The sequence below is a fragment of the Elephas maximus genome, chromosome 9, assembly GCF_024166365.1.
Source record: "Elephas maximus indicus isolate mEleMax1 chromosome 9, mEleMax1 primary haplotype, whole genome shotgun sequence".
Classification (NCBI taxonomy): Eukaryota; Metazoa; Chordata; class Mammalia; order Proboscidea; family Elephantidae; genus Elephas; species Elephas maximus.
In genome coordinates, this window is record NC_064827.1 from 88,723,796 (window position 1) to 88,751,381 (window position 27,586).

The 27,586-nt window shown below is 38.9% G+C and overlaps 1 protein-coding gene across 1 annotated transcript in view; it reads right to left on the reverse strand.

The window, feature by feature from the left end:
• Window positions 1-752: 752 nt before the first annotated feature.
• The window catches only part of LOC126083320 (aldehyde dehydrogenase 1A1-like), a 53,567-nt gene continuing 26,733 nt past the window's right edge, over window positions 753-27,586 (reverse strand). Inside the window, exons 5-13 of the mRNA XM_049896932.1 lie at window positions 25,957-26,018; window positions 23,434-23,562; window positions 21,775-21,888; window positions 19,242-19,344; window positions 16,995-17,179; window positions 12,494-12,658; window positions 9,787-9,944; window positions 6,545-6,619; window positions 753-1,383 (exon numbers count right to left, since the gene is read on the reverse strand). Coding sequence (XP_049752889.1) covers window positions 1,311-1,383; window positions 6,545-6,619; window positions 9,787-9,944; window positions 12,494-12,658; window positions 16,995-17,179; window positions 19,242-19,344; window positions 21,775-21,888; window positions 23,434-23,562; window positions 25,957-26,018 — 1,064 coding nt within the window. The 3' untranslated portion in view covers window positions 753-1,310. The remainder of the gene's footprint in view (window positions 1,384-6,544; window positions 6,620-9,786; window positions 9,945-12,493; window positions 12,659-16,994; window positions 17,180-19,241; window positions 19,345-21,774; window positions 21,889-23,433; window positions 23,563-25,956; window positions 26,019-27,586) is intronic.

Here is a 27,586-nt window from a genome sequence, read left to right on the forward strand (position 1 = left end):
GAACTATTGAAGAGAATAAGCCAGAAGGTCAGAAGCGAGGGTGCCATTGGGACTCTCAAAACTGCAGCTGGGGTATGAAGTCTTGGGCCTACTTACAGTCTGGAGGTTTATGTCTTTTAACTTGTGAGATCTGACCTAGCTCTAAGGGCTTCTGACCAAAGGAAGAAGTGCTACACGGGCAGTTTGTGGCAGAGAAATAGAAAGTGGGGATTTGGGTTTATGTTCATTATTCTCCTCATACCTGCTCATCAGTAAGGCTCCTATTCAGTCAAATTTCCTTCACAAGGTCATTCCCTATTTCCACAGTTAGATTCCATTACTACCCTGTTGGTATATTACTGGGCTCATATTGTTCTTAGAATTCTCATTTCTGTTCTACTGCCTTCCTTTCCTTTTTTGGAATGTGTATTTCTTCGCCATGAAAGCATCTTGAGATAACAGACCATCCACTGTCATCTGTTTGGTACAACACCTAACATAGCCTCCAGAACTCGTAGGTACTCAATAAGATACTTGCTGATTGACTAAAACAATTCATCTCAAATGTGAAAACAAGGGTCTTCCAGAGTTCCTCAGAAAAGTGAAATATGTTTCCTCAGGAAAGTAAAATATGTTTCTTCACCCTTTGGAGAAAGGGTGGATTATGCTTTTATTTTTAAATGCACTTTTACGCTCAATTTAACTGTAATAGCACTTTTAGTGACCGAAAAATAAATCACCAAAACCAAAACCTCTACTCAAAAATTTCAGACTTTAAAAGCAATCATACGAGGTTGTTTTTATTGAGGTTTATATTCAGATTACAGCTAAGTATTTCCGGCGTTACTTCTCTTGACAGACAGACAGCACATTCTGGGAAACATTTCAAGAGACAGCAATGACTTCACAGCTACTGAGCACAGAGCACCCCTACTCCCTTCTCGTGGTTAACATGTATGTTACGTACTTCAAGGGATTGTTAAGGAAAAGATGCTAAATGACAACTGGTCCTCCTCTAGAAAATGATTATCCTGGACAAGTAGCTACAAGGTAAGGAGCTATTCGGACGATTACAGAGCTAGAGAGATCTTTCATCCAAATCCATCCTACCTATCTAGGACAGGAATTAGGGTCCCATATCACAAGGCAAACGATTCTTTCGGAAGAAGCTAATGTCCAGTTTTCCATGTGTGGTATTAATGCTAACATGATTTACTTATTTAAAAACAAATCAAGGAAAGGACAATTTTAGATGTAAAATCCACTGTATTAGCGACTGTAGGAAGATGCTTAGCAGTTGAAATTTCTTCTCTCTGTTCTTGTTGTTTTCTTTATGAATTTTTCTGGGAAATTTTCATCGTGACTGTCTTGACTTCTGTGTATTCATGTAAGCCATATTCTCCCCTAGAGAGAGGCAGGGGGGCATAGAGAGAATTTAGCACAGCAAACAAATGTACTTTGTAGTCCATGATTTGGTACGAGTTAGTTCTTGCTTATCTGGCTAGAGTCAATGGAAAATATATGCAGAGCACAAAGGAATTTGAAATAGTGACTAGTCAACCATAAGATATCTGGCCTTACAGAAATCCTTCTGTGAGGAACATTCTTCTATTTTAAATAATCATGGACTCTGAGTTGACCGTCACAGAAATCACCCGTTCCTTACATTGTTCTACTTGACTGTAAAAGAGCTGACCACTGAAGTTAGCCATGAAAGATGGTTCAGTCCAACAAGAATTCCCTAATTTCTATTTAGGTTCAAATAAATAAGACAGATATAGTACAAGAGGAGAAGTGGTAATATATAATCACCCAAGAGAAGTACAGTAAAACTCTACGCTCAAGTACGGCTTGTATGTACCATGTGTGACAGGCACAGAAGTTGTGAGATGGTGGAAAATGGACCTTGCTTCTCTTTTCCTGCTCTGGAGTGCCAGCCCTCTTATGCCTTCAAAAATATGTTTTCTAGCTGTCATTTTAACAATATATTTTATTTTTGGCAAAACAAAAACCTGACCTTTATTGTTAGCTTTGAAAAATATTACGATGATGATGAGTATTATTTTGCTAATAGATTGGCTTAAATTCAGGCCTTTAGGCTTTTTGCAGTTGTTAGATTTTTCCCCTTCATGCAATCTCTTCAATACCCTGCAATCTGTTTATAAAACCTTTGAGTCCAAAATCCAAGTCAAGCAATTTGAACCCCGGCACCTTATTACCAATTATCTTTATGGGGACCTCCTACCAGTTTTGGAAGCTGACTTCAATTTTCCCTTTGTGGAGGAGATAACAAAAAAGGATTGGGCTAAATTATTCTCTTTATTGTTTTGATGAGAGGATCAAATTACTGTATATAAATATACTCCTAAAATGATAAAAACCCATGCACATGTAGGCTTAAAGAAGAAAAAGGTCTTAATCCTTTTTACCCCTCCCTCCTTGTGATGCAGACAGGTATGCAGAAGACACCTTTTCTCCTGGGTAACCTAATCCCCTTACACTGAGTAGTTTCTTGGCCAATTGAACTGCTGCAAATGCCTTCTAAAAGCTGCAATGAGCATGCTCTCTAAAGGAATTAAAGGGCTTAGCCTCAGTTGTCTGAAACCCATTAAAGTATAAAATTTAACCAGTATTTTAGCTCAACGAGTTACATAAATTAACTCACGAATTTTGCCAATAGGCTTTTTACTGTATTTGAGTTAATGGATACTTGAAACTCTCAAAAGAGTAATAAGTGTGATTAAATTGTCATACTTGGGTTAAAATAGGTCTTGCTACTTAGTATTCCTGTGTACACATATATATATATCTATGATATAATATAAAAACATTCATTTGTATTTTTCTTTCTCTTACAAGTCAATGAGTTACTAGATCAGTGCTTCTAGAATCTTAGGTGCATAAATCACCTGGGATCTTATTAAGATGAAGATTCGGCTTCAGCAGGATTGGGGTGAAGCCTGAGACTCTGCATTGCTAACAAACTCCCACATAATGCCCCGTGTTCCTCAACCAGGGACCACACTGGGAATCTGGTATTGACAAGTTACATCCGTTTTTCATTCTGTACCCAGCACTGAGCCTGGCACTGATTAAGTGGGCACAGAAATAATGTGCCCTGAATTGACCTGGCAAATACAATCAGGAAAAAAAAATACTCATTTGAGTTCTCCGTATAAGCCCAGTCACATACCCCTTCTATACTCTCCTTTTCTGAAAGGAGCAGCAGGAAAAAAGGATCTTGTGAGGTTCTGAGAATAAATTCAGCTTGAAATGGCATAGTAGCAAAGTCTCAAGTATCTTACATTAATCTAAGTGAAAATTAGGTCAGTCGCTCAAAGAGAGGAATCTCTGCCATTGAACTTGTTCTGGTGCCAGCACCGTGATCAGAGATGAAAAATCCAGTTTTGGGCACTGTGTCACCAGCAAACCCATTTGGGGTCTGCACATCACCCTCTGTGGCTGTTTCAGGACTCTGCTCCCAGCTGATCTATTCTGCCTTTCTATCTTTGAGGGCAAATTGTAATTGAACTCTCGGCGATCAGTTGAGGTTAGTGCTTCAGTGATTCTCTTTGAACACCTTGCAATAAATGACTTGTTTATTAAGTTTGTCAAATTTGGTTTCAGGTGGACTTTGACTATAGCACTCTCAGCTGGAATTATTGAAGTAAAAAATTGCAGCATAACCTTTTCCTTCGTGTCTTAAAGAAGAGAATGATCAATACCCACAGTCCAGATGTTTAGGAAATTACTGATGGCTGAATTCTGTTTTCAGTCCTTCTTTTTGATTTCCTTGTGCCTCAAAGTTAAAGTCTGGCCAAATTTTATTCGACCTAACTGACATGTGTGGCCTACTTTAGTTATTTAGTCCTTTTGATTATGTTACTTTTAATACTCCCGGATAAAACCATTAGATAGCTGGGCCAGCAATGAACAACCTTTCACAGAGATCTGAACTTTGTTCTAGCTTTTTGTGCAAAGTACTTAGTTCAGCCAAGGGATTCTCCAATAAAGAACATTATAAAGAAAAGGAAGTAAGGAAGGAATCCCCGCTTTGTTGTAATTCCATGCATTATGTCATTTAACTCAGAGCCATCTCAGGAGAAGTGTCAACATCTCCATTTTGAACATGGAAAAAAACAGAGGCTCCAATTTTAGGTAACTTGAACTGGGTTGTGTGTCAAGTGAGTGGGGGAGCCAGGAGTCAAATTCAGGTGTGTGTGGCTCCAAAGCTTATTTCCTCTACAATATCATGTACTTTTTTATGGCCTGATCATTTGCCACTCTCCACCTCCCCACCAACATTTTAAAGATAGCCATGGCTTTTCACTGCTCCACTAATAAAATAGCAACCAACTGGCTTAAGTTTAGGACTTCTTAATCTGTTTCATATTTAACTCTGAAATCATGCTTCCCACATCCATAGATCCAACCAACCAACCAACCAAACTCAAAAGTCCCCTCAACATGCCACAAATAATGTTCCCTCTAAGAATGTCCTCTTCTTTACTTATTAAAGTCTTAGACCAAGTCCCATCCCTTCTGTGAGGTCTTCTCTTACTCTATTAACTGCCATTAAGTTTTTATCCACTGAATTCTCACTGGGTTAGAACCACAGAGCCGTAAAACCTGAAAAGGATCGTAGAGGCCTTAAACTTCTTTCTCCAATACCCATCTCCACCCACAATCCCTGACTAATGAACACTGAGGGTCAGAGGGATGTCATACTTAATGTTACTCTCAGGTAATGCCTAAGTTTTCTGTCCTTCAATACTTCGCGTTACAGCTTAATTGCTTTTCTGCCTCCATGAGGTATGGATTTTCGGTCTATTACTACATATTTCAAGGAGCCCTGGTGATATAGTGGTAAAACTGCTTGGCTGCAAGCTGAAAGGTCAGTAGTTCAAACCCATCAGCCACTCTGTGGGAAAAACATGTGGCAGTCTGCTTCCATAAAGATTATAGTATTAGAAACCCTATGGGGAAGTTCTACTCTGTCCTATAGTGTCACTATGAGTCGAAGTTGACTAGACAGCAATGAGTTACTATATATTTCATAGTTAGTGCAGGTTCTTTTGTACTATCTTTTTTACGTATCCTCCTGCCACCACAGTTTTGTGGGTATTATATTTCTAGGGTACCTACCCATTCCCATCGAATTGATTCTGACTCATAGCTACCCTATAGGACAGTATAGAAACACCCCATAAAGTTTCCAAGGATGTAATTTTTACTGAAGCGGACTGCCACATCTTTCTCCTGAGGAACAGCTGGTGGGTTTAAACCACCAGCCTTTCAGTTAGCAGCTGAGCATTTAACCACTACCCACCAGGGCTCCTTTCTAGAGTTCCCTGGACCGTGTGTAATAGAAAGTACTTAAATGTATATTGAAGAAGAGGTTGGCTCCACAAAGATACTTGTTTCATGATAATTTTGTTGATTTATTAAGATAAATAATGAAGTACATGGCTATTTAATGTATTCATGACCTTTGGAAACTTGAGAAAGCCACCTTTTTGTTTGCTATTTAAGAAACAGGCAGCTTCAGTATGTTTGATTCTACAAAGTTTATACATGATGTGTCTTTTTCTTCATGGCTTCTTAATGTATCAGTAAGTATAAGAAAAGCTTTAAAAAATCAAATGGCCAAAATTCAGTGAACAAAATTAACCAAGGATATGGCTTGCCTTCTGTACTGGATGGCAATGGGTTTGGTTTTTTGGTTTTGGTGCACATTAAAAAATATCTATATATCCTGGTTTCAAAAGTAATTGAGAGTGTATAAATGCATTTTTATACATATTTTCAATCTAGTCATGACTATAAAATATATTGCTTTCTTAGTAAAATTTCATTTTAGGTTTTAGTACCAAAAATTATTCATTCAGATAATTCAAAATTTTTGAATATACATCAATAATATTTCAACAAATGAGAATGGCTTGCCTTATACTGAAAGTTTTTTGAAATAAAGGCACCTAATTTGCTTACTTGGAGTCCTGATGGCGCAGTGGCTAAGCACTCGGCTGTTAACCAAAAGGTCAGCAGTTTAAGTCCACCAACCACTCCTTGGAAATCCTATTGGGCAGTTCTACTCTGTGCTATAGAGTCATATGAGGTTATGAGTTGGAATAGACTAAAATTTTTTTTTAATTTACTGATTTAAGAGTTATATTCAATAAGTATAAGGCACTTATATTTGCACACTTCTTATAATCGTCAGTTTATAGTTTCCATCCCTTTTCTGGAAATGGTTTCTAAATAGATTTACATTCATATATAAAACAAACAATTCTAAAAGCAGAAACATCTTTTAATCACTCGTGTAAAGTGCCTAATGTGGTCACTTGTGAAAAGTAGGACCTTAATAAATTATATTTCCCTTCTACCATCACCTTTTTGAACCTATTGGTTAAAACCAGCATCCAATAAACTATTCAGTGGTCTGGATCTCCAAAAAAGAAAAAAGGCAAACTTTATTTAAGATGACTCTGCATTAATTCCCTAGGAGTGGCAAGCATTCTTATGAATATAAGTGCTTATTTTAACAGAAAGGTATTCTTACAGTTCTCGTCCATTTCCAGACATCTTGAATCCCCCAAAGGGGGACTGGGCAGTTACCATGCCATAGCAATTCACCCTGAAAAGAAAGGAGGTCCATTATAACAAACACTTAACCTATGAAATAACTTCTAAGTTTGGAATTTTAGAAATTCAAAGAGCATCTTAAGATTTCCATTAATTTCAATATATCACATTCAGTGCAATAAGAAAGTATCACTGTAAATTAGAATGCAGAAGTATAAGTATGTGTATCTATACTCTCTAGAAACAAATAGAGTGGTGCACCTATAAGTGTGGATAGACATACTGGTAGTGCATCATGTCCCTGGGAAGCAGTGTTCTGGATTATAAAAGAAAGAATAGTCAATATGTCATAAGAGGAAGAATACAGTTTGCTAGAGTCTTGAGGCTGTTGGATAAGTGCTCTTTACTCTCTACATTCAGTAAGCTTTTTAATTCTCTTGAGGCTTGGGAATTTAACAGGCTAGAATCAATATTCTTTTACAATTGCAACATATATTACTCAGTTCATTTTTTTAATTATTTGGTTCAATAAATTTCTTCAACAGAGACCTTGTTAGGAATTGGATTTGATTAGTAATTTCTTTATGCCCTGACATACTTCAGAATGTGTTTAAAGATGTTTGAGTACATATAAGTATGAGCACTTGAATATTTTGAATTAAAAGAAAAAATTATGATAGAAGATCAAAACTGGGGAGGGGGGGGAGTTAGAATGCAGTTATGAGGGCCATGAACTATTGCTTGTTCTTTAAATGTCCTGGTGGTCAATGTGAACAGTAACATCTAATTGACAACATGATTCTCATTGTAAAGAAGAGAAAAAATATTTTTAAAGGAGCAAAATGTTATCTTTTTTTTACTTTTTCCTTCTTTCATGCTAGTATAATAAGTGTGACTTCCAGATCAATTGTATTAGGAGAGTTTGGTCATTACCCTAGCACTAAAATAATATTCCAGCATTTTCTCAGTTAAAGCATTTACTCTCCTGGAGTACATCTTATCCATGTTTTTGCATTAGGAAGATAGTCACTTAAATAAATATATATTTAAAAAAGACAGTTTACACCTATTGGCCTATACTAATCCGGAAGAAAAAAGACAGAAGGAAACCAAAGACTCAAAGAAGAAACTGTCTACAGGACTAATAGCCCGCAGGCACCACAGCCTCATCTGTCCTAAGACCAAAAGATCTAGATGGTGCCCAGCCACCACTACTGACCACTCTGACCAGGGATGCTATAGAACGTGACAGATACGAGAAAGTGTAGAACAAAACTCAAATTCCTAAGAAAGTCCAGACTAACTGGACTGGGAAAAACTAGAAGAACCCCCAAGACTATCACCCTGAGACACCCTTTAAACTTGGAGCTGGAGGAACCACTCCTGGAGGTCACCTTTCAGCCAAATAACAGATTGGCTCATAAAATAAACAATAGCACCCGTGAACACTATGCTTCTTTAAGTAATCATCTATAGGAGACCAAACAGTCAACGTTTACCCTAAAAAAGAGATGAGATGGTAAGGGGGAGGGAGGTGGGGAAGCTAGATTAATGGAAACAGAACAAACAGAATGGAAATAATGAGAATGGTGACACATTGTGAAAAACGTAACCAATGTTGCCTAACAATAAGCATAGAAATTGTTAAATGGGAACCTAATTTGCTGTGTAAACTTTTACCAAAAAAGACAACAAATATTATCAAAAAAAAGAAAAAAAAAAAACAGGTTACCTAATTGTTCTTTAAACTGTGTAATAAGATCTTTACTTTTGAAATTACTGGGTAAAATCTCAGCCACTCTGGAATTAAACAGGTGTCTTGAAAACCCCAAGGAGCTATTATATTCTGGGACAATGCCAGAATGTAATTATGTTCTAGGACATAACTGGATGAGACTATGGTCCCCTCCGTTTTGATAGTATAGACGTTTCTAATGGGATTCCCAAGACACTCAGTGGAAAGATGTCATAATAAGCTACTCTATCATACGGTCGTATAACATTCTCTATTAAAAAAAAAAAAAACCTGATACGTATCTTTGCTAAAAAGTACAGAAAATCAGTTTGCACTTTTTGCTCTACAATGGAAATGAAACCACTTCAGTGCCAGTAAACAGAGAGCTGAGAAATATCCAGTGAGAGCAAACTGTAAGATCAAAATGATCAGCCCTGCTGATTGACTCTTCTCTGATCCTTCTTCCTTGTGGTAAAGAAGGGAAGTCCTCTGGGTGCAAACCTTGCATCTGCCCCTTAGTAGTTGTGTGATCTTGGGAAAGCCACCTAGCCTCTCTGAGCCTATGTTTCTTCCTCTGCACAATGGAGATAATGCTCAGTAGGGTTGTTTTAAAGCCTAAGCAAGGATGTGTATAAAATGTGTTTGTCCCAGTGCTTGGTACATGGTAAGGCTTCAATAAGTGGAAATAACATACATATATACATGTAAAAGTAATGCTGAATTTTATTAGTGATTTTTCCATATAGAAGAACTCTACATTAATCACTAGCCATACTGATTATTTAATAATTTGCTTGTTTTTATTTAAGAGTTCCTGAAAGAAACATCTTATTGTAGGAAGAACCAGGGACCAGCAGAATCACGGACTTTAAAAATATGTAAACTGATTTGGGGCTAAGGAGGGGAGTGCATAAAACACATGGATCATGTAAGTTTCTATGGCTGAGGCTGGGCTTGGGTCTTTTATTTAAAAACTACTTTTAAAAGCTCCCCAGTGATCTTAATGGGCAACTAGGACTGAGAACCACTCCTTTAGAGTCTGAAATACTTCTGAGTCTCTGCTCTGTCATTTACTGTGTGATCCTGATAAATTACTTAACTGCAATAAACTTTTTTTTGTCTATAAATTTGAGACAACATGTTGCCATTCTATGCTCTTGGAAGAACTGTTAAGTTCTAAGATAAAATGAACTAATGAATGCACAGAATCCAGTGCCTAGCAGAGAGGAAATATTAACTAAATGTTGATTCTCTTCCTTTGGCTAGAAAGACCCCATCAATAAAATATTTGGGCAAGCAATTTCAAGTAACTGGATAAGAAGATTTTGTTTTGTTTTATTTTTTTAATTTCCTTTTTTAAGGCAACAACTGAGTTTCTAGCAGGTTATGTGATTCCAAATGAAAAATCCAGCTCTGAAGAGGCTCAAGATAACCTGTTAATGTGGTTACCAGAGAGATGACTGTGTTACTTAGGGTTCACTTACCACACTGTCCCAGCCTGCAGCGCAGAGGAGACTGTCAGAGCTTTGTCAATGTCGTTGGTAAAGATTCCTGCCGATAAACCGTAGAAAGTGTTGTTTGCTCTCTTGATCACATCATCTAAAGATTTAAACTTCATGATTTGCTGGACTGGTCCAAATATCTATACCACAGGAAATGAATGAAATGAATCAAAGAGGTTAAGACTAAATATTTTAAATTGTATTGTGGATTTAATTTCCCCTGCAAGCTGTCCTAAAATGATCAAGAGTTTCCTACTTATTTCAAGTTTGTGTGTAACAATCAAAGTAGGTAACTGCCAGATTGCTAGTAAGTCATGTGTTACATCCTCTTTGGAACAGGGTGGGTATAAACAAAAATGGCAATATTCATTTTCTGGATGTTGGAATTAAGGCTTCCAAGAACTTATGGTGGTACATTAAATCATTAGCTTCAGAAATTCTTTCCTGTTTAGGAACATTTTTAATTCTCTCCCAAGTTTTTCTCATCTTCCAAATTACTACACAAACGGTAAGCCAGAGAAAGCAATGATTGTTCTATTGGATAAACGATTGTATAGGCAATGATTAATAATACTGTGTTTTAAATATCAGTGTACCAGTGATGGATTGATACAGTCTATTGGACTTAGATCTTTTCATAATTAGCTAGGTGCCAGAGAAACCAGAGTGCTGGGGGAAACCAAGTTAGTAAGACAACATGAATTTTTGTTCTGATGCTACTCTGTAGTCAAATCTTGTGCAACTCTCATATACCAAAGGAATGGCTCCTTACTACAAGGGCTTAAATCCCCAGTCACCCTGTACTAATCAAAGCATGAGTTCATTGGTAACGACTGTAATCACGGAACAGAAAACAGAAATCACACTTGGCTTATTCCAGCTTCTACCACTCTTTCACTTTCACCAGATCTTGAATTAGCACAGCCCAACTCAGGCCCAAGTGGGAGAAAAAGAACTGGATTTTCCTTTAAAGATTAAATTCCTATATTAAATTTCTCTAAACCAATTATTAAAATTTAAAACAAAGAGGGCTTTCTGAGTGTTACCGACTGAACAGGGTCTTCTGGGAAATGTGAATGAGGGAAGGTAAAAATCAAAAAAGAGAAATGTTTTTTGGTGTTCGCCATTGAGCGAAGAGTCATAGGGGTAAGGCCTGCCATCAATGGAGGCAAGTAAAAATCTAAAACTTGTAAATCTAATCATTATATTACAACCTGAGAACCAGATATACAGCAGCTACTGCAATAAGTAGCTTAACAGCTTTCAAAATTTAAATTGAACACATCGCATGGCACCAGGGTACTACTTTGAAGTAGCAAGCAAGCTGTTCTACTAAGTACATTGTAAGAATACAATGAATGTTTCCTTCATTGAAGATTTTTCCCTCAGTTTTTTCTAAAATTAATCAAGATATACAACTTCAGATCTCATCAGACAACTACTTGTCAATAAAAGCAAAAATTACAGGACTGAATTGACATTGAGAAACAAAGTACGCTTGATTATCCATATGCATTTGCTTTTACTTTTGTTTTTCCTGTTTGTTTCCTCTGTTTGCAAATCTTATCCTATACTTTTTCCCTCATATGATGTCAATGTCTGGGCAAGGAAGATAACCCTCCCAGATCTTCTGCCGTATCAGAGATGCTAAACACAAGGTCAGTGAATGAAAGGATTATGATTCAATGTATCTGAGTTGTCAGTGCCTTCTTTCTTTATCACCTTCATGGCCCAAAGCCAGTAAATCAATCTGTACATTTATTAAAACCCCCCGAGTGCCCATGGGGTAGATTATTTATAACTTCTAAATGCAAGCTATCTTTTCCTAGTTATTTATCATATCTCTGGATCTTTTTTTTTTTTTTTTGATGTTAAATAGTTTGTGATCATCCGATATTAAACTACAAGTATATTTGCCTAGGAAAATTAGAAAGTTTAAGAGCTAAAAAATATGGGGCCGAGAGTACATGGAAGGTGGGGAGTGATAAAGAGGATGAATGTTCTTTTCAAATATATGAATGGTTACTATGAGGAAAAGGGCAAAAGGTAAATATGGAAGCAGCAGGCACAGCATAAGAGGAGAGAGTCTAGCAAGCCAAAGGCAGAACTTTCTAATGATCAGCACTGTCCCAACATGGAAAGTTCTCAAGAAATAGTGAGCTATCCATTGCAGATGTTTAAAGACACCAGCTGCCATTGGCTGGGGCTGTAAAGGAGAACAGTGTAGCTGAGATTACAGGAGACCTTTTCATATTACTCAAAGCCTGTGAACCTACAATTATCACGCAAAAAAAAAAAAAAAAAAGTTCAAAAAAAAAAACAAAACCCAGAACCTGTAACTGCATATCAGTTTATCCTTTACAAATTATTTTCAAATATATTATTTCAAAAGAAAAAGCCACATGAAGATGGAATTGTCTTTCATTACCTTAACGCTGTGAAAGAAACACCTAGAAAGCGTTACCCCTCCTGATCCATCTTTGGCTGGAAATTCTTGGCCAGATAAACGGAATCTTTAGTATTTTTAGTCTTGATCCCAAATACCTTAAACTTTTATCAATAACAGAATGAAAAGTAACATTTCCTGATAAGATATTCAAAGAGCTGAGAATTTCAAACAGACACTTTGTATACACACATGCAGACAAAACACCACAACAAGGGAACAGAACAGAAAGAAACCATTTACCTCCTCTTTGGCAATGCGCATCTCATCTGTAACATTAGAGAAAACTGTGGGCTGGATAAAGTAGCCTTTATTCCCCCACGGGCCTCCTCCACATTCCAGTTTGGCTCCTTCTTTCTTCCCACTCTCAATGAGGTCAAGTATTTTAACATATTGCTCCTTGTCAATCTATTTGAAAAACATCACCAGAAAAGGGGGAGAGGAGAGAGGTTAGCAACTTGTGAGGATAACACATTGTCTGGTCTGTTAATGTAGGGTTCAAAAATGCTAGACTATTGTTATTATGTCAAATATTGAACAAAAACAGCTGGTGGGCGCTGTGATTCATTCTTTGGTTGTATTTTATCCTCATGACTTTTCTGGAAAGGAACCTTAAAGATATTTGTATTTAGCATTTGTTTACAGTTATGTAAGAAAAGCAAATAGAGAAAACAGATAAACCTTTTCACACAACGGTTATTTATTTACTCTAGGATAAATGCCTGTTAATATTCCAATACATTTACCTGGACGCTGGACACTGTAGTCCTAACTCAAATGAATGGAGTGAAAGAAGAAAAAGGGAACATCAGTGCTGGGTTTAATCAGATCCAATCCTTTTGTACTTTAAAAAGACTCTTATCCTTCTGTTGGGCTCTGTTCCTGAACCCTGCCCTCTGGCCCGGTCCATGTCCTTTGATGCCACGTTCTGACCACAGCCTGCCCATCCTCCTTGGTTCGGGTCCCTCTGGAACTGTCAGGAGATATGTTTGCAGTTTCTGGCCTGACCTGATTGTCACCATCTTAATGTTATTTAAATCTGAATATATGGCAAGTATTACAGCACTTAGATGGTTTTCTTAAACAATGGTTTTTATGAGGAAAAAAATTGGGTCCAGATTTTCAGCTGGGAAAGCTAGGAACACATGTCTCTCTCCCCATGCACTAGAATTGGGGGCCACCCATTGCCTCAAAGGAGCCCTGGTGGGACAATGGTTAAAACACTTGGCTGCTAACTAAAAGGTCGAACACTCCAGTGGCTCTGCAGAAGACCTGGTGAGGTGCTCCAGCAAAGATTTTAGCCTTGAAAATCCTATGGGATAGTTTCAACCTGTTCTATAGGGTCAGTATGAGTCAGAATTGACTCTAAACCCCATTGTTTTCCAGTCAATTCTGAGTCATAGCGAACCTACAGGACAGAGTGGAATTACCCCATAGGGTTTCCAAGGAGTGACTGGTGATCTAAACTGCCGACCTTTCTGTTACCAGTTGTAGCTCTTAACCACTGCGCAACCAGGGTTCCTGGAATTGGCTCTAGGGCACATTAAAACAACAACAATGACCATCATTGCCTTAATTCTTACTTTGGGAGATTGAAAAATTGTGTGACTCCCTGACTCCAAATCCCTGGTGAAAGCCACCTTTTTGTCTCAGATGTGGTGGGGTTAAGGATTAAAGAAAAGAGAAAAAAAAAAAAAAAACTAGGGGATCCAGGGGGTAAAGGTGGGGGACCCTTAGCAGTTTACTCCTTTCTCACTACCTAAACAGGTGTTTTTCATCATCTTCATTGTCTTCTGCACACCTTCTCCATTTTCCAAGGCCCAGAGAAAGGTTTCATAAAGTTATTCCTAAATGCACATGCCTAGCTCCCAGCTCCCATATTCAAACTGTATTAAGTGCTGCTTGAAACCAGAAAACATTTTCTATAATTGGGCACCATACTTGGCTACTTCTGAAAAATCAGCCACTGAAAACCCTGTGGAGCATGCTGTTCTACTCTGACACACGTGGGGTCACCCTGAGTCGGGACTGACTCCAGGACAAATGGTTTTAGTTTAATAAGAAGTTATATTTAATCTATCACACAATTCTTCATACACTCAGAATAAGAGGTTGGTGTTAGGTGCTCTCAGCCCAGTTAAGATATTCTGGTTTGTCAGTAAACAGTCAAGAATCCACGTACCTCCCCGTGAGGCTTCCCTGGTCTATTCTAAGACATTAATCTCACTGCGTCCACCAAATCATGACTTTGGGTTTTTGTTCGATATGTGTTTCCCAAGCCATAACTTTTCTCTGCATGTGACCAGAGTAGATAGCTGGTGACATACATATACATGCACAAACATACATGTATGTCTGTATGTGTATATATATATATATGTCATATACACACACATACAAATATACATATCTTTGCATTATTCTAATCCCCAAATACTTTAAGATTGCAAACTTCAAAGTAAAAACAAAACAAACTTCTTTAAATTTTTCTTTCCCAAACAAATATCATCGGTGATTATTTTCTCTGCAATGTTTTGTTACAATGAGGAAGATTTTGAATATATTTAAAAAGCCCCAGTTTGCTCCTCCACCAGTGGGTGAAGCAGTAGGCTAAAGCTCAGTGAAGGGGGAGCCTCTTTTCCTGAAGCTCTTTCTCCTAACAAGGGACGAATGTTTTCAAGGCTAAAGAAGCCCTGGGGGCTTTTCAGTCCTTTAGTTCTCAAAATCCTAACATACCTACCTATTCAGTCCCACCCATGATAAAAATCTATTAATTGATAAAGTCTTCTATTAAGCAGTTAGATCACTGGATTATGTACTTAAGAGTCCTATGGATTGGAATTTTTTTTTAAAGTGTAATTTAACTCTGTTCTCGTAGCAGTAATGAGGTATTCTAGTTCAACTTTTGAACTTCTGGTCGAATTCCGCAGATGCTCTATACGAGGAAAGTATTGCCTACTCAGAGTTCAACACCCTTGAACATTGGGTAAGCAATAACTTAGATGTTTCCTTCCCTCTTCCTCCCTCCCCACCCCTCTCTTTCCTTCCCCTCCCCTCTCCTCATATATATTTCTCTTTCAATCTACTGACACTGCTTAACATTCCCTGGGGGCCCAAGTTACCCTAAATTGAGAACTACTTGTCCAGAACAGAACTCCAAAGGGCAGGAGAAAATTCAGAACCAAAGGTCCAGGAGCTTGAATAACAGACAATGAACAGAGAGCTGTGTGAGGAAGAAGGAAAAGTGATAGTTGGATAAGAAGGAAACACCCTCACAGATGCTAGTATACATAAGAAAACCAGGAGCCCTAAGGAATAAGTGGGCTTTAACAAGTACAATGTGGAGTTTGCCTCAAACCCAGGAACTGAGATCCTTTAGGATACCCTTCATACCATAAGAAGGTCAGAATAACTGAAGACTTTGGAGAGGACTGAGAGACGTGATAGCTGTCTAGATCTGTGGGACGGCAGCTAAGACAAAGGGCTGATTCCGGGGAACAAATAATACAACTGCATAAGAATTTCCAAGTGCATGGTTGGTAGCTGCTGTTGAGTTGGCCTCTGACGCATGGTGACCCCGTGGACTACGGAACAAAACACTGCTCAGGGCCGTGCCGTTCCCATGATCGGCTGGGGATCAGACGTTGTGATCCACAGGCTTTTCATGGGCTAATTTTCAGAAGCAGATCACCATGCATTGCTTCCTGACCTGGCCTGGCCTGGAAGCTCTAGTGAAACCCGTTCAGAATCCTAGTAACACGCGAGCGTCCACCGACAGACGGGTGGTGGCCGCTCAGGAGGCGCATTAGCAGGAATCCAGGGGACCCCCAGCACCGAAGGCGAGAGTCCTCCCATGGAACCTCCAGTGCCCCACCTTCCAGTGGATAGACAACTGTGTACAGGGATCAGGAGGGGCGAAGACTGAGGAAAACAAGACTTTTAGAGCATTCTTTTATTTTTCCCCACACCTTTAATTCCCAGCATGCCTCAAACTGTTCCTAGGCATGAAAACTGGGCAACACAAAAGCCGGATGCTTCCTTTACTGTTGCATGATAGATGCATTGTTTTTAATTACCAGACGGGTACAGTATTTTTATTTTTATTTTTATTTACAGTATTTTTACCTAGGAAGATGCGTAGACACAAAGTAATCTTAGTAAAAAACCAGGGCAAAAAAAAAAAACCAAGAAGGAAGGAAAAAGAGGATACAGGCAGCCCCCGGGTTACCAATGAGACCTGTTTCTAGCTGTGCCTTTAAGTCACATTTGTAAGTTGGTAACAGGTGCATTAGGGTCTTATCCAGCCTTACTTTAGTGCAGGAAATGGCTCTAAGCCTTTTCAATGATTGAAAAGCTACACATGCAGCCAGTGAAGGTGAGTGTCATGAAGAATTTGTTGTGAGTAGGGGCTTTTTTTTAGGGACTGGTTCAATCTTTTCAAATTTACATAACGTTACAGGGCCAGTAAGAGTTGTCCTCAGAGCCCTAGTGGCACAGGAGTTAAGAGCTACAGCTGCCAGCCAAAAGGTCAGCAGTTTGAATCCACGAACGATCCTTGGAAACCCTGTGAGGCAGCTCTACTCTGTCCTATAGGGTCACTATGAATTGGAATCCACTTGTTGGCAACGGGTTTTTTTTTTTTTTTGGCTAAGGGTTGCCCAAAAGTTGGATGTTGGTAACTCCGGGACTGCCTGTACTTTATTCTTGTCTCCTGATAATGGAATTCCTTCTATTTTATACCCACCTGAGGGCCATGATTTACTCCTGGGGTCAGAGGATTTCCATGGACATACTTCTTAGCCCGCTCAATACTCCTTCGAACAAACTCATCGTAAATTGATTCTTCCACAAAAAGTCTGGATGCAGCTATACAACACTGGCCCTGGTGGAAGAATACTCCTTGGTGGGCAGATTCGACTGCATTGTCCACTGCAAAGAAGACATCATGTGAAAGAAGTGATATTTTCTAAAGATTTTGTATTTTTATGTGTATGTCTAAGAGGCAATATGATGGCATAGAAAGATTGTGAGTTGGGTAGTCAGACACGGGCTCAATATATTCTACCTCTTATCAGCCAGGTGGCTAATCTTTCTGATACTTTATTTGCTATGGAAAGGATAGCAGCACATAGTAAAATCTGAAAAACTGGTATCCAGTATTATAAATTTAATGTCAGCATTACCAAGAATATGGAAAGTTTCGTAAGGTCAAATCTCATTGCAAATGTACTTTATAAATATTTTCATTTATAACTAGTTTTATGGCTGAATATTTCTTTCCAACCTCAGGTTTTAATTAGATAACAAAGAAAATCTGAAAGGTTTCATTACATTAAATAATTTAGAGAGTTCTTATATGCCCTAATCAATAAGACAAGTGATATATATGGAAAAAAAAAAATCTAATACTCAATCTCTCCCCCGTCTTACAACTTTATCTAGGAAAGATGTTTTTCAAAATCTACTATTAAGGAATGCCATACTATTTCATTTATGCCTACAAACACTTCTTATCTAATTTTTTGAGATGGTGAAAAATGTTCCTTAAAAGAAAGATCCCAAACAGGAAGAAAAAAAAAAAATTCATTGTATTTAATTCTCTAACTACTGAAGATTTAATTCAGCATTATAGCAGCTGGGTATGGTTTCAGTTATTTTGTGAACTAGTCACACCTGCTTAAGTTGAAGCAGACACAGCATACAGAAACGTTTGGTAAAATCAGGAATCTTGCTATGTTTGTAGAAAACATAATAAGGTAATATTTTCTACAAGCAAAAAACTTCAGTGAAGACCACAGCAGCAACACTGGCAATTCCGTGAACCATTTGTATTTACAGCCTCGTGCTGATAATGCAGGCATTAAAGAAAAGATTGGATGAATGTTTGATAGTCTATTTGAATGCTATTGACTCCGATTTAGGAGAGAATTTTGGGGGTCCACTTGGTACTATAATCAGAATGATCCTAGGATATTATTGCATAGTGGAGCGCCATTATAACTGTAAATTTAACACATGTAAATTCAATTATGCTTGCTAGAAAAAAAAAGAGAGAGAGAAATTATTTAAATAGTACGAGCCGTCTTCTTCTGGCTGTTTATTTAATGAGTGTCCAGCCCAGAGTGAAGGGAGATGACAAATGTGCAGCGGCTGTCTCCATATTTGGGCCCAGTTCAATGTGTCTGAGGATGGGCATCTATCCCATCGTGCTTAATGCGTGCTAATAAGTAACAGCACAGAATTAAAGACCAAACAAACATCGTGGCCCCTATTGTGGGTTAAATTTTGTCCCCTCAAAAGATATGTGGACATTCTAATCCCTGCTCCCTTGAACGTGACCTTATTTGGAAACAGGGTCTTTGCAGATGTAATAAAGCATAAGACGAGATCATTACGATGGACCTTGACCCATAATGACTGGTGTCCTTACAAGAAGAGGAGAAAAGACACAGAGACACAGACACAGGGAAAAGATGGCTGTGTGACCGCAGTGGCAGAGAATGGAGTTGTGCTGCCATAAGCCAGTGGACACATGGGGCCAGGAGAAGCTGGAAGAGGCAAGGATCTTCTGCTAGAGGCTTTGGGAGTGGCCATGGCCCTGTGCCCCTTGATTTCAGACTTTTTTTATCCTCTAGCGCTGTCAGAGAACACATCTCTATTGTTTTAAGCCACCCAGTATGCAATTCTTTGATAAGGTAGCTCTAGGAAACTAATAGAACCCCTAAATGCAAACCATCTACTTTGGGGTTCCGCTTAGGAAATAGTAATCTATTCCAAACCAGGGAGAAAGGGTGTATATGTTAGACCTGCCTTTAGGCTATAACTTTAGGACAATTTCTGAGATTTTTCAAGAGCAATTTTGGACTCTGATTCATGCCTTACACTTTGATGTTCAAAGCAAACCCTTCTGTAAAATTCAAGTTCACTGTATGCAATTATCAGATACCACCAAAACACCCGGTGAAAAGTTAGCCCAGTGGCTGATACCTACAGTCAGCATCAGCAAACACAATGCAGGGGCTCTTTCCACCCAGCTCCAGGGTCACCCTCTTCAGATTGCTTTTCCCGGCAGCTTCTTTGATCATTTTGCCAACCTGAAATGGAGCGAGACAAAGGGGAGGTTTAATTTGCTTTCACGAAGACAGGTTCATTTAGTGTTTGAAATTTATAGGAAATGTGTGCCACAGTTAAATTTCATTTGGGAAAACCATTCATAATGGAAACTTTCAAGATCTGACACCTTTGTAAGGACTACTTCAGAGTCTGTCTCAGATTGTGTCATTTGTGTACACAAAAGTTTCCCAACAGATTGTTACCTCCTTGGTAGCAATGACAATGTCCTACCACCACATACTTTCTTCAGTAGGATCTACCACTGTGGGCTCCCTTCTGTGGTGGCTGACACACTTCTCTCTCTCATGCTATATCTTTGAACAGTATAGCTAGAGGTAAGAAATTGGATCTGTACTCCGTGCTTCTGTCTCAGTTGGCTGGAATCTACTGCTCTAGATTTTTCTTTAATGCTAGTTGCCTCTCTTCAGAGAAAGACATTGTTTCTAGAATTTTCTTTTTTTTTCTTTGTGGAACTCTTACCATCAAGGTTATTTTCTGTAGTTATTTTTGCTTTTTTTGTCTCTAAAACTTGGCCTGTTTTAAAATTAATTATTCTTCATTATTTTAGTTGAAACCTCAATCCACTAACATGATTTTTTTTAAAAAGATGATTTATTTTATTTTAATTCTTTGGGTTGTTTTTACCATACCACAGAACAAGTATTAGGATTTCTCAAAGGCTAAAAGATGTGGATTTCAGCTGCATAAGCTTATTGTGCAATAACCAAAATGAAGAGGATTGCATTTTTTGTTTTTATTTAGGTAACACAGCAAAATGTTTTTCAAATTAGACTTGGCTTAAGAACATAGCAACCCATTAACATAGAAACTCGTATCAGATCTTAATAAATGTTTCCATTCAGACTGAACAAAAGATAAATAGAGGCTTACTGAGTGTATATTTAAATTTTATGTGGTTATTGAACTACCTGCTACTGTACATAAAAAAAAAAAAAATTGCCATTGAGTTGATTTTGACCCATAGTGACTTTATAGGACAGAGTAAAACTGCCCCATAGGGTTTCTAAGGCTGTAATCTTTAAGGAAGCAGACAGCCACATCTTTCTCCCTAACAGCAGCTGGTGAGTTCAAACCGCCTGCGTTTTGGTTAGTAGCTGAGCACATAACCACTGCGCCACCAGGGCTCCTGCTACTGTGAATACAGAGTATTAACTAATCTGCCAATGCCTTCATCTTTTCTAAAGATTTTGTGGGAGTAAAACAAACCCCTAAAAGTCAATTAATAAAAGCAGACTAAACATAGATTTGCACTGGAGAGACTCTGTCTGAATCATTTTTCAAAACCCAGAGCAATTTTTAGCACCCAGTTAGACATCATCATTCCATTCTGTGAACCCTCTCCCAGTGCTCTGTACACATCTTAGTGCACTTATCCCATGCTGCCTTGTTTCTGATTTGTGTTAGCAGTTTTATAAGATGGGGGTACTTTGGCCCTTCACCTTCTAAAAAAAAAAAAAACACACACAAAAAAAACTCATTGCCGTTGAGTCGATTCCAACTCATGGCGACCCTATAGGACAGAGTAGAACTGCCCCATAGAGTTTCCTAGGAGCTCCTGGTGGATTCGAACTGCCGACCTTTTGGTTAGCAGCTGTAGCACTTAACCACTACGCTACCAGGATTTCCTCATCCTCTATACTGCATACAAAAAGAAGCACGCATTATTTCTTCCACTGAACATTTAACAATACCACATAGTCTAATAGAATGACTCAAGAATGTTTCTGCTTGATACAGTGTCATTTCACCCCATTCCTTTGCTTAGGACAGAAAATCTCAATAGATAGGAACTCATTCTCCCAAACAGAGAAAGAAACTGTTCTCTCTTTGTTCCTCCTGCCTTTCCTCGCAGTGCCCATGGCTGAGTTCTTTCAAGTTCTGGATGATCAAGCTGGAGCCAAAAAGAAGGCAGAGAAGTGAGGCTGGGCCCAAAGGAACATCCAGGGCAGCTGGGCTTCTGGCTCCCTTTCGGAATGTCCAGGGAAGTGAGAGCCCCCAAACAAGGAGCTGAGGGTCAGGCTCTGCTATTTAATTTTCAGAACCTACACAATAATAAAATTACGTTCATTCATACAAATCACTGTGGCCTAATTTATATTTTCTACCGTAAACCTTACTAATCATACACCAAGGCCTAACTGGCAGAGAAGATAATAAACACGCTAAAAACCATTTACTCTGGTCTCCTGAGTTTGCTGCAGATATCTCGTCTCCTCCAAACCACAGCTGCTTATGTTCTATAAACATACGTGAAGGCGAGAATCAGGAATAAATCACTAGAGAGGACTTTTGTTTTAAGGAAGTGTCGGCTCAAAAATTGTTACAAAGCATGCTTCTGACCACTGGAGAGGCTGGCATTCATTATTGCCAGCCTGAGTAAATGATCTCACCTCTGTTGATCCTGTGAAGGCCACTTTGTCAATGTCCATGTGGGATGAAATGGCTGCTCCTGCGGTGGGCCCATAACCGGGCACAATATTCACCACCCCTGGAGGAAACCCTGCCTAAAAGGCATAAAGCAAAAAACTTACAGCAGAACAGAGAATTTAATACTATGAAAGAAGAGGAGGTTATGAGATTGAGGCTGTCTCTATGCGAATCTTGTAAATTTTCCTCCAGAACCCACTACCCCTAAGTCAATTCCTACCCCTAGTGACACTACAGGACAGAATAGAACTGTCCCATAGTTTCCAAGGCTGCAGTCTTTATGGGATGGAGGGTAGAGGGGCTGGTGAGTTCAAAACACCACTTTTTGGCTCACAGCTGAGTGCTTAACCACTGCGCCACCGACTAAGAAAAATTCACTTAAGGGGTTTTATTATTTTATTATTATTATCATTTAATTTCTTAGTCCACATAAAATAACCTTAAATGTTCATTATCAAGGGACCATTTCTCCTCATGATAAACCCACGTTTGACTTAGGCATTGTCCGAATGACAGCTGTCTCAAATTTCAGAATGTGGCGGTGGTGGTGGTGGGCCTTGAGTCAATTCCAACTCACAGCTCCCTACAGGACAGGGTAGAACTGCCCCATAGGGTTTCCTACGCTGTGATCTTTACAGGAGCAGATTGCCAGGTCTTTTCTAACCCGGAGCCACAGGTGGGTTCAAAGTGCCGACCTCTCAGTTAGTAACTAAGTGCTTAACCATTGCACTGACAGTGCTCCTTAATCTCATAATAGTAACTCAAAAAGATGGTGGTCTGTGTTATGAATTGAATTTTATCTCCCAAAAAGGTTTGTTGAAATCTTACCTCCTGTACCTGTGAGTGTGATTCTTTTTGGAAATAGGGTCTTTGAAGATGTTATTAATTAGGGTGAGATGGTCATACTGGAGCAGGTTGAGTCCTGGTCCTATAGGACTGGTGTCTTTATAAAAGAGGAGGAGAAGATACACAGAGGCAGAGAGACAGAGGAAGAAAGCCATGTGACGCTGCAGCTGCAAACCAGGGAGCATCTGGGTGGTCTAACCAGCTGTCATCGAGCTGATGCTGACTCATGGTGACTCCATGTGTGTCAGAGCAGAACTGTACTTCACAGGGTTTTTAACAGCTGATTTTTTGGAAGTAGATTGCCAGGCCTTTCTTGTGAGGTGCCTCTGAGTGTCCTCTAACCACCAATCTTTCAATGAGCAGCAGAGCAAAAAAGGTTAACCCTTTGCACTACTCAGAGACTCCTTGGATGGACTAGTTTAAACAACTTTGCAGAGCATTCATGGCAGTTACAAACCAACTTACACTTTAACATTTGAAAGGAAGCCAAATGAATTTCAACAGGAATTTGTGTCCACAAGAGATGTGCAAAAGAAAGAGAAAAGTGATCATAAGATGACTGTGTGACACTGAGCCTTGGAGTTTGGCATCTCTGAGCAGCGGTTCATTTGGGTTGACTGCCAGAAATCCAAGCCAGCAACAATGCTAAAGACGTCCCCACCATTGGACAGGATCCATTTGCTAAGAATGTAGTTTACTGTAGCACCAACTGAGGTCTTTCCATTATAAATTAGGACTCCTGAGTTCCTGTGTCTATTTCGATTTAGGACACTTACCTCTTTTATTAAAGATGCCACATGAAGAGCTGTGAGAGGGGTTTGCTCTGCTGGTTTGACAATCACGGTGTTTCCACAACTAAGGGCAGGCCCTAACTTCCAAATGAGCATAACCAGCGGGAAATTCCACTATGATGAATATAGAACAATAGAGTCTTTTTAGTGCTGGAAAGCACATTTGCTAATCGAACTTTTACATTATACACACCTTGTAGATGTTAAATAGTAGTAATTGTAGTAGTTTTGTATAATCATCTGGAATCGCTTACTTAAATTCATTGCTAAAAGCAAATTGTGAATGCTAAAAAGCTCTAAATAAATTAGGTGTGGGGAAGGAGCAGGAAAGAGTTCTGAAATTATTCAACTGTTGATTTGAGTTCTTTTCCCATTATGAAAAATACCATTGCATGGCTTGAGAGTCCACCCTTACTATTAAACATACTGTAAGTTACCTGCATTTAAAAAGTGTAATTATTCCCTTCCTCCAGTAGGTCATTTCCTGTAATTCTTTACCCAAGAGTATTATTAAATAGTTATTTTTAAGACTAATATGTTGTTAAAAAACCAAGAAGTCTAGGGTTGGCTCGATTCCTGGCCAGCCATGTGAACTCACACAAGTTATTTGCTCTCTGTGTGTTGTCAAGCTGTAAATGCTGAAAACAGGCCTCTCTACCTCAGAAGGCTGTCCTGAGAATGAATCGAGAACGTAGGCCAAGTGCTTATGAACAGTGACCAGTCAGTGACTAGTTCACCACAAAACCCGTTGCTGTCAGGTCGATTCCAACTCATAGCAACCCTATAGGACAGAGTAGAGCTGCTCCACAAGGCTTCTAAGGAGCGGCTGGTGGCTTCAAACTGCTGACCTTTTGCTTAGCAGCCAAGCTAGCTCTTAACTACTGCACCACCAGGGCTCCGCCATTCACCATAGTACAAAAAATATTAGCTAATATTAGTATTCAGGATTATGCAGCATTTATCGATTTTTTTTGAACTAATGAATCATTCAAAATGCTGATTTGTTCCAAAATCCTTGTAGCAAGAGATTCAGCTTGAGAACCCTTCATCATCTTTTCATTTGGCACTTTTGGATATGCCAGCCAAAGTGAAATCATTTAGATGTTCTCGTTTGTTGGGGTTCAAAGGAAATCATCCTGATGCCTTAGAATCCTACCTTCTCTGAGAGGAATGTGGAGCATCAGAGCTTCTTATCTAAGGGCAGGATATGTTCCCTATAGTGCTCCAAATACCTCTGGCACTTTTTCTTGAATTTTAAATTGAAAAACGAAATTCTTTTAGGATTTGAACAATCTGATTGCTACTATTCCCCATGATGCGAAGTCCCAACATGGAGATAAAATGTGTTGGAGAGTAGTAGGGCCTAGGACATTCCCCTAAAATGGTGTCCTGTGGCAGATGGGCTGGCGATGGCCATTTTGCCACATGCATGTAAAGCATGGATCTTACAAAGAATATGCAATACTACTTGCTTTTCAAAAGAGCCCATAGAGTAAAAGGTTACGGTTTGTTGATGCTGTAATATTGAAACACACTCCAGGGGTATATCAAGATACAGAGAGGTTTCTGGACAGTGTTGTCACGAGAGAGTGTGGACCATACTGGGTGACACTGTCAGACGGGGTGACACCAAAATGACTGTAAAATTTTTTTGCTGTAATTCAGGAGAAATTTATTTTTTATAAAAATATCCCTGCATTTAGTTGTAACAATAAAACATTTTTCGAAAGCCCAGTTTACATGTATCAATATACCTACAAGGCTAAAACTCTATGCTAATTTATTTTTCGAATTTTCTAATGCACTCAGGTCAGAGCTGTCATTATTACTGCCTTACAACCGTGCTTTGAATCACGTGGTTTCGTCTGCACGCGCTACAAGGCCTCACTGTTGTTTGTGTTGCTGCTGGGGGTTTTCTAGTCACTGATTTTGCCAAATTTTCTGGGGCTTTAGCTACAGTATTGTACTAATCAGAATCTGTGAACCATATCAATAGCTTTTTTGAGAATGAAGTAGCAATTAAAGTAGGAAAAATTAAAAAAGCTTTTGCTCAATGACTAATAAAGTAACTGATGATGTAATTCAACGTAGAAAGACTATACAACAGTTTTGTTGTTAGTATTCATATAATCTAAGAATATTACATTTAAGCAATTTAAAACTATGTTTATCACATATTATTCTGTGAGTAAAATTGATAATAAACATTACTAAGGATTCTGTATGGTCTAGTATGGGTAGAGGTCCCTGTGGGGTGGACACCAGGAGTTTCAGCACTGGGTCACACCAAGCTTAGTGACGCCACTGTTTCTGGACAACCAAGTTCATATCCAGAAAATTGAGTCACAGGGAGACTCAGGTTCAACATGTCGTACAATTTGCTCTGAATTTAGCAAATACATAGGGATCCATTTGTGTTGGAGAAAGCTTCATTGCTCAATTGAATAGATTTACAACTACTTAGAATTTTATTATTAAGATTGAAAATTATACAGGAGACCAACTTACAGGAATGATTTGACCACACACACCAATAGGCTCATGTCTTGTATAAGTAAAAAAGTTTCCATCTGGAAAATAAAATATACACAGAATCATATTTAGACAAATATATTTGACATTCATGACATGATGATTTAAGGCTTATGTGAGAGGAAGGTATAGGCAAAAAGTAATATATATATATCTATCTATATATATATCTCTATCTCTCTCTCTCTATATATATATATCTCCCAGTACTTACAAAATGAAAATTTGAGCCCCTAAGTAGTAATTTGGAATGATTGGAATTGTGAGACTGAGTTAGGTCAAAGCAAAGATGCTTAAAACTTGAAAATATCTTGTGGTGAAATGAGTCCTTTTATGTAGCCTTTTGCCTTGGTTCTTTGGAAAAACAGCTTGAGAGGTTTTTTATCCCCTCAGCCCTAAGGAATTACCTTTGCCCTGGGTTTCTACCCCAGACAATTTATTACTTTTCTATAGGTTGATTGACATTTCCTGGGGAAGCTGCAGACAGGTTTGATACATTTTTGCCTGGTCCTGGGCCACAGCCTGCCCTGTGACTGGTATGCACCTTACAGGTCTTAGTCAATAGATTATGAAAATGCGGTGACTATAGCCTGACTACGCAAATGAAGTGTCTGTGGCCTACCAAGAAGGGATTGGCCAGTTTGTGGCCCCCGCTGAGAGGGGCCATGCCTTGAAATCGACAAGGAGTATATAAGCAGCCAAGCTCACGGAGGTTTTTGAGACAGAAAGAAGGAGGAAGAGAAGTAGCAAGAAGGAGCAGAAGAGAAAAGAGAGAAGAAGCTGAGAGAGAGGTGGCAAGGAACGTCTAAAGGAGCTGTAACGTGGTCATGGGCTATAACACTGAAGACACCAACAGGCCCAGAAGGGGCCCAGAGGCAGAGCCAGCACTGATAAATGGCACGGCGAAGAGGAGCCTGTCCCGAGGGGCTGAGAGAAGCCTTTCTGAAAGGACCAAGAGGAGGCCTGCAAGATCAAGAAGAGCTGAGAGAGCTATCCCGCACTGAAGAAGGGAGACTTTGCCTACATGCTTTCTAACCCTGACCCTGAGTTCTAGCCTGTTGATCCTGATTCCGAGTTGTATCCTGTTCCTTAATAAACCACTTAACCCTTAGTATGGTCTGTGAGTTCTGTGTGGTCACATTGCTACAGATTATTGAATCCAGAAGAGACGCAGAGAGTGCTGTGGGAGGGACGGCTGGTGTCAGAATTGGTAATGAAGGCTGGAGGGTGAAGGTATGTCTGACCTCTGCCTCATAGGAATTGACTATGTGCGGATTCTTATATTTGAAGTTATTCGTACAGATCTGAAAGGTAATTGATTCTATTTCTCACTGAGTAAGAGGGCTGCTTTCTATATTATTCTATTCTCAAAATTTTATAGAGAAAGGAAGTAGGTGTGTGGCTAAGAACCATGATAAAATGTATTTATGACAGCTATAACTTCTACAAGTAATAAGCTTTAAAAAAGAGAAAAGAAGTAATAGAATTTAAAAAATACTAAAGTTAGAAAACAGTAGGAAAAAAAACAGTCCCTAAAAGGAACAAGATATATAGCCTTTCCTAGTGGTTTGTTCTAAAATGTTCTTTTTGTACCTATTGAACAATA